Source organism: Pongo abelii, chromosome 11, assembly GCF_028885655.2.
Source record: "Pongo abelii isolate AG06213 chromosome 11, NHGRI_mPonAbe1-v2.0_pri, whole genome shotgun sequence".
Taxonomy (NCBI): Eukaryota; Metazoa; Chordata; class Mammalia; order Primates; family Hominidae; genus Pongo; species Pongo abelii.
The window spans coordinates 70,787,674-70,795,275 of record NC_071996.2 but is presented as its reverse complement, the minus strand read 5'-3'; the positions used below and the strand labels follow the sequence as shown (position 1 = coordinate 70,795,275).

Below are 7,602 nucleotides of genomic sequence, written 5' to 3'. Positions count from 1 at the left end.
ACAAAGCAGCCTGACTCCTTTGGTGGGAACTTCCCCGGGCGCCAGCGGAGTGGGAGCGGGAGGGGGCGGCGGAGCGGCGGGGCGGCGGTTCCCTTCGCCGAGGCGGAGAACAGCGCGCGCTAGGCTCTGGGCGCGCGGCGAGCGCAGCGGCCGCCGCCTCCACCCTTCCCCGCCTCCGCAGGCGCTGCCTCCTCCCTCCGCCCAGCTCGGCCTCCCTTGCTCCCTCCCCTCCTGGCTGGCTGCGGCGGCGGCGGCGGCGGCGGCGGGCGGGGAGGGCGTGCGCCGGCCGAGAGGTGTCGGCGGCGAGGCAAAGGAAGTTTCAAGTGGAAGGTCGTCCGTCGGCCGGCGCGTCCTCCTGCTCTCCTCCGCAGCATCATGGCGGAGCCGAGCGGCTCGCCCGTGCACGTCCAGCTTCCCCAGCAGGCGGCCCCGGTGACAGCGGCGGCGGCGGCCCCGGCGGCCGCGACAGCAGCGCCGGCCCCGGCAGCTCCCGCGGCCCCGGCCCCGGCCCCGGCCCCAGCCCCGGCGGCACAGGCTGTCGGCTGGCCCATCTGCAGGGACGCGTACGAGCTGCAGGAGGTTATCGGTCAGTGCGGCGGGCGCGGCGGGGCCGGCACAGGCCGGGCGCCGAGGCCGGGCGGGAGGCGCGGCCGGGGGCGGGAGGGGGCGCGGGATGCTGGGCTAGCTTGCATGCACGCCCTGGAGGCAGAGAGGCCGGCTTCGGGGCCTACCGGCTTCAACAGTTTTTTTTTTTTTAATTTTTAAAATGTATTTGTTCGTTCTCTGAGCGCTGGTGCTGCAGGAGGCGGCGCGGCGGATGTGACTCGCACTGCAGACAAGCCGCATGCTGCAAACTTTTATCTCCGGGATCGCCGGGGCGGTGGGGCGGTGGAGCGGAGGACCCGGCGGCGCTGCCGCCGCCGCCGCATCTCCCTACCCCCGCGTACCGGGGCCGCAGCCCGTGGCCCGTGGCCACGCGGATAGCCAGCCGCGGGTGGGGTGTGGTTGCGGGGGCGCCGCCCTGGGTTTCCAGTGCCCCGGGGGCCGCGTCCTGGGGGACTCTGCGGGCGCAGCCGCTGCTTTGCCTCCCGTCGTGACCCTCTCGTCGTGGGTAACGGGGCCACGTAGAAGCCTCGGAGGCCCCAGTGCTTTCCTGAGGCCGGGGAGGATGCTGGCCTCTCTCCCTGACAGCCGCCACTCCACGCCCGCCTTGCAGCCCGGCTCTCCGCGCCACTCGGCGCGCCCGGGTACCCGCCTCCCTCCGTGCCAGGGTGCGCCGCCTGCCGCCCAGTCCGGCCCCCCAGGGAAAGCGGGTGCCCTGGCCTCCTGCCCTGCACCGGGCCGATGCTTCCCTCTGTTTCAGGCCGAGCTGCAAGAGTGAAATCCGAGGCTGCCGGTGATCTGCTCCCTGCCTTTCGATGCCTTCTGGCCGGCTCACAAATATCACCTTATCTTACATTTTTAAATACCTGGCAGAGTCGCAGGGGTCGGCGTTACTTTTCCTTGGGCCAAGCACATGAAGGGCCAGGAGATTTGTTTTGTCCCTTCACTTAGAACCTTCCCTATTGGATCATCCAGTTTGAGAGTCTTGTCATTTAGGGAAGCCTCCAGGTTAAGTGGGCCCTCAGCGTCTAACCTTACTGACACAGGGATGGGATGTTGCCTTCCCAGAATCTTGGTATATAAGTACAGCGATGAAAAAAGAGTTCAAAATATTTATCTTAAGTATTTTTTCTAACTTTCACTTCAAAAAATTCTTCACTTCCTTTTAAAAAAATTAAAACAGATATAAAAATTTCACTAGGTGTTTAAATGAGCCTTTATCACCCGCTATTGTGGAATAAAACAGCATAGATGGAAATATATATATATATGTATATAAAACTATATACATAGAAATATATGAGAAAATGTTGGGCAGGTCAGTAACCTAGGATATATACAAGCTTCAGATAACCTATAATAGGCATCTGCAGACCAAATTCTTTGAAAACCCAGATGTTTCATAATTTTTGACCAAAGACTCTCAAGGGATGAGTCTTCATGTCACTGACTGAAATAGCTTCAGGGGCTTCTCAAAGCCTGGAATATTCCATGGAAACCTCTTTAACCTGGCATATAAGCCCTGTACCCTCAACCTGCCTGCCTCCTCCCATTGTCTACTCTCACTGATTGCTTCCTGAATACACTGCTGTCTTCCGCACATCTGGTCTTCCATTCTTTGCTGCCTTGCAGAGGCTCTTCCCTCCTGTGAGTGCCCATCTTTGTGTACTAAATTTCACTCTGCTTCCAAGGTGAGTGTGAATATTCCTTGAGAAGCCTTCTGCTTCTTTCAAGGCAAAATACCGTGGTTTCTTCTGCCCCTCTTTTTGCAGACCTCATAGCATGTAACCTCATAGTTACTTGCGCAACAAGATCTGAAGGCCTGCTATGTCCCAAGCATTGCCCCACTTGCTAGCAATATAGAAATTAACAAAAGTGATCCCTGCCCTAAGTTGTTAGGAGACATAGGGAAAGGATCCTATAGGATGTGATGAGTAAGTGCTGGGAGAGCCCAAAGGAGGGAGTGATTGCCAGGAGAGAGAAGGAAGCAGAGTATTTCTTAGTAGAGGTCATAGTTGAGCTGGGTGTTAAGTCCGAGTTTGTAAGGTGCTTAATTATTTCCACTGTTGCCTTCACTAACCAGCTGTGAACTCTTTTTCTGACAGGGAGAGGTGGGCCATAAAAGTTGAATAATGGTATCTGCCACATAATTCTCCATAGAGTCCATAGGATTGGGAGAACTTATAATCAATTTATATAGCTACTTGGTTAATTATTAGGGTTAAAATACAAACGTTGCCTTTTGAAAACAGTATCTTTTTGTGAACTAATAAAATCTTAGTTTGAGTGGGATTAATGGCAGGACTTCTTTATGTTTGCAGTCCCAGCAGTGTTAACTATGGTTGGTCAATTTAGTGGAAAAAAAGAAATTTACCTGAGGAGTTTGAGAACAAAAACACCTGCTTATTCTACCCTGACTTTTGCATATTTGCATTGTGGGAAGGGCTTTTCTACATTTAAAGTTTATCTCATATTTTCCCAACTAAAAGAGAAAGAGATGGCCTGTGTGGAGGCCCTGTTATTGAAAAATCAAATTGCTGGAATAGGTTTTTCCAAGGGCTTAATGTTTATAAGGAATTACAAACCTGTTTCCATTTAGGGTTTAATGCTAGTTGAGAGATTAAGACTGAACTTGTGGTTAAGCACTTTTGCTTAAACATTACACGCAGAAGTTAGCAGTTCAAACACTGAACCAGTTTCAACATGAATGCCAGTTGACAGCCTTTGCTTCTACCTGCCATACGGCAGGTGTCATATGATATGACTCCAGCAGTGTGAACCGTGACCAGCAGCAGGAGGCTCAGATGTGCCTGAACAGAAAGCCAAAGGAGGCACCGTGTTTTAACTTTCCAGCGTGGCATGGGCACGGAGGACTTTCTCTTCATTTCCTTCTGGGCAGAGTTTGGGGCCCCCAGGATTAAGAGAGAATAAGTTTACTAAAATCCAAACAAAGCAGGTTCAGTTGTTTGACTTCTGTTTTAGAAAAATAAACATAGGATTTTGCAAACCTAAAAATAAAGTTTTCTCTTTATTGTATTGTTCTTGTGTTTTAAAAGGTCAGTGGAGAAATTGTAATGCTCTTAGGAGTATTCTGGTTCAGAAGTTTATTCATGACCTGGAAATGATGTAAAATCGATTGGCGGGAGCTTTATATTTACAGAGGGGTTAAAAATGTTGGAAATTATTAAATTCCTTCTTCCAGCCATTGATACCCTTGTCTTAGTAGATTTCAAATATTTCTGTCTTTTTGGAGGCTTTCCGACCTGTTTATACTCTTCAGCCTTGTTAATCTTTGTTCCTTACCTCTCTAAAGAAGGAATTTGGGGGTGAGTTGAACCCCCAAAGGTAGGTACCCCTACCTTTAGAAGTATAAGGGGCACTTAAAGCTATGCCAGTTGAAAAGTTAGTTTATTTGTTGGTGGTATTAATAATATTACCTAGATTTGCTAAACAGGGAATGAAAGTGAATCATGTAAGTGTTTACTTGGCCATCCGTAGTGGAATGGAGCAGCCTCAATGAACTTCATTCAAAGAGTTGTAGTCATTGAAGTACTAATTTCTGTATTTGAATCAGGTGATTCCAGCAGTGTTCTTATCTTTGCTGAATTTCTTCTGAGAAACACTAGACTCCTGCCTCAGCGTATGTTTGATTTTCTTAGGGTTTTTGCAGGATGCACCTTTCTTTATGTAGTTTTATACTAGATTTCTCAGCATTGTTTCACTTTTGTCCCGGGTAGTCATTTAGAATGACCTAAAAGTAACAAATTGCCATCTTAGTCAACACGAAGAATTTGAGTTCTAGAATCCTGGACATGGTTTGACAGAGGGTTCCTTTGAATGCTTTATTTCTCTCCTATGAGGCTTTGTTTATCCATTCAGATGCGTTTTCCTCAGGTCCAGGTAAGAGCACATATGGCCAGGTCTTTAAGGAGCAACAGCCTCTCGTAAAATGAGATTGTAAATAGCCCTGGGCATTCCCACTTTGCTCTGTGCTTTCAGAGTTTCTGTGGATTTCTATGGTTTGGGGGTTAGAATTGGTTTTTATAGATATCCTAGAGGCAGTTTGAGGACAGTGGTACCTTCGCTGGCACTAGGGTAAGGGAGCCGGAGCACTGAGTGTGTGTTCTGATCTCCCAGACCTTTACACCAGGCTGCCTTGCTGCTGCAGTGCGTTCTTTGACCTTGATTAGTTTGTTTGTTGTTGTTTTTAAAATACTAAATGATGCCTGAGATGCTTTGTCTCAAAGAAGACAGGGCTTTGATTTTAATTTCATTTCACTTATTTTTTTATAAATAGAAAAATGTATATAGAAATGTTCTTTTGTATTTTGTATTTTTATTTTTGATAAAGGGTCTCACTCTGTCACCCAGGCTAGAGTGCAGTGGTGCAATCATACCTCACTGCAGCCTCGAACTCTTGGGCTCAAGTGATCTTCCCACATCAGCCTCCTGAGTACCTGGGACTATAGGTGCAAACCATCATGCCTGCCTAATTTTTTCTTCTTTTTTTATTTTTAAGAAATGGGGGTCTCACTATGTTGCCCAAGCTGCTCTTGAACTCCTCAGCTCAGCGATGCTCCGGCCTTGGCTTCACAATGTGTTGGGATTACAGGCGTGAGCCACTGTGCCTGGCCTCTTTTTATATATATATATATGTATTTTTTTGTTTTTTGTAAGACAGAGTCTTGCTCTGTTGCCTGGGCTGGATTGCAGTGGTGCCATCTCAGTTCACTGCAGCTTCTGCCCCCTAGGTCCAAGCAGTTCTCCTGCCTCAGCCTCCCGAGTAGCTAGTATTACAGGCCTGGCTAATTTTTATATTTTTTGGTAGAAATGGGGTTTCACCATGTTGGCCAGGCTGGTCACGAACTCCTGGTCTGAAGTAACCCGCCCGCCTCGGCCTCCCAAATTGCTGGGATTACAGGTGTGAGTCACTGTGCCTCGCCTCTTTTGTATTATTTTTATTGTGGTAAAATATACACAACAAAAATTGTACCATTTTAACCGTTCTTAAAGTGTGCAATTCAGCAGCATTAATTATATTTACAAGATAAATACTCTTTTAAATGTGCTGTCATGGGGCTCGGGAGAGATCTCAAGATCTCTCTTGAAACTATGGTAAAGTGACTGCAATCCTTTATTTATGCATTTGATTTTTAACTAGTGATATTATGAATTCTTCCCTGACTTTTATGGTTTATTGTATACTACATTTTCTGATGGTGTTTAAAAATAAGTTGCAGCAGTGCCGGCTCTGGAGTCTGACAGCCTGGCCTGTTTCATGTCCTGCAATGGCGGTCACTGACGCTGCGACCTTGAGCAAATGACTTAGATGTGTCTGCACTCAGTTTCCTCATTGGTAACATAGAGATGATAAAAATAGGGTTGTGAGGAATGAGAGAATGTAAAGCACTGAGAATCGTGTCTGGCACACAGCATGCTTTCAATTAGTCTTAGCCATAACTTCTATAGACTTCATTTGCTAATCAGATGCAAGTTATCAGGAGAGAACACAGTCCTATCTTTGGCAAGATTCTGGAGTGGCTTGAAGATTTCTGTGCTATGTTTCTAGCAGGGAGGAAGTGGGAAGGAGAGGTTGTTCCGTAGTCCCACTCTTCTGCTGGGCTGCTGAAAGGGGCTTACAAGGGGAGAGGCCCCCGGGGATCTGGCTTCCCCTTGCACCTTCACTGCTGTGGGAGGAAACTGAAGAGACCTGTGGAGCTCCTGGCGATTTGGACAGCTCAGGGGTTTAGGTGCCATATGGCCCTCTGACAAGTGATGAGAGCATCCTGCAGGAGGGTTGCTGAAGAGGAGCAGCCCATTATGAGAGGGCTCTGAGAACAACCTGCTAAGACTGCACTTTTCCTCCACCTCTGAGTTTGCCCGGAGGCTGCCATGCTGGCAGGAAATGCTGCTGACTAAAAGAAACGCTCCCTGTGTGTCCCAGCCAGTGTGAGGACAGAGGCCTTCATTTTCAGATAAAGTCATCACCATTGCTTCCCAGTCTCCTTCTTTCCCTCTCTGCTTTTCCCTCAGTTTATAAATATTCTCAAGCCTGTCTCTTATCTTTAAATGACAAAAGAGAACAAAACAAAACACTCTCCCTACTTCTTTCTCCTCTGGCTACTCCCTTATCTCATTTCTTCCTTTCACTGCTAAACTGTTGGAAGGAACCTCCCATTCCCTCTCAGCCCACTGCAATCTGGCTTCTGCCCTTTCCCTAAGAAACCCAAGTTACTCTCTCTGAAATCACTGCGACTCTTCTGTGGCCAGAGCCAGTAGACACTGCAGTCCTTCTCTCTGCTCTCTGCAGGGTTAGGTGCCATCTTTCATTCTCCTTTTGGAAAGGCATTTGCTTGAGCTTCCATGCCATGCCTTCCTTCTGGACTTCCTGTACTCCCTTGCCTGCCCCGGATGCAGGATCCACATCTCTGTCTGTCTGAAGCTTCAATTACCACATCAAATGCCGAGGGTCTTCCTGACTATATACCAGTGTTTGGACTACCTTTTTAATGTCTTCATTTGAATGTTTCACAGGAACTTCATACAGTTAAACTCATTGTCTCTCCACCCTTGCCTCAATCCTAATCTTGTTTCTTCTATATTCATCTTCTTAGATCCCTCAAGGGCAAAACCTGCTGGCCATCCTATACTTTCCTGTCTTCGTCCATCTCTCACATCTGTTTGGTCACCAAGTCCTAAATACTCCACCTCCTTGAAATCTTCTTTGATTTGACTCTGACTCTTCATGTCAGCCACCACTGGTTTAGTTCAGGCCCTTATCGATTCTTATTTGGATTATTGTAATAATTTCCTAACCAGGTTCCTTTTTTCCATTCTTGTTTCTGGATGTAGTGTGCATTGCTACCAGAATGATACTGCTATACCAAAATTCTTTATCACGTTGCTCCCAGGCTGAAGTGCCTTTAGTAGCTCTCCCATCACCCTCAAGAGTTAATTTGAAGCACAGTGCTTAAGGTCTTTTGGGAATTGTCTTTTGCC

The 7,602-nt window shown here is 47.9% G+C and overlaps 1 protein-coding gene across 1 annotated transcript in view; it reads left to right on the top strand.

Annotated features, from left to right (window-relative positions):
* Positions 1–218: 218 nt before the first annotated feature.
* Positions 219–7,602, top strand: part of STK39 (serine/threonine kinase 39) — a 300,756-nt gene continuing 293,372 nt past the window's right edge. The window contains exon 1 of the mRNA XM_024243646.3: positions 219–586. Within this exon, the coding sequence (XP_024099414.1) occupies positions 376–586 (211 nt within the window). The 5' untranslated portion in view covers positions 219–375. The remainder of the gene's footprint in view (positions 587–7,602) is intronic.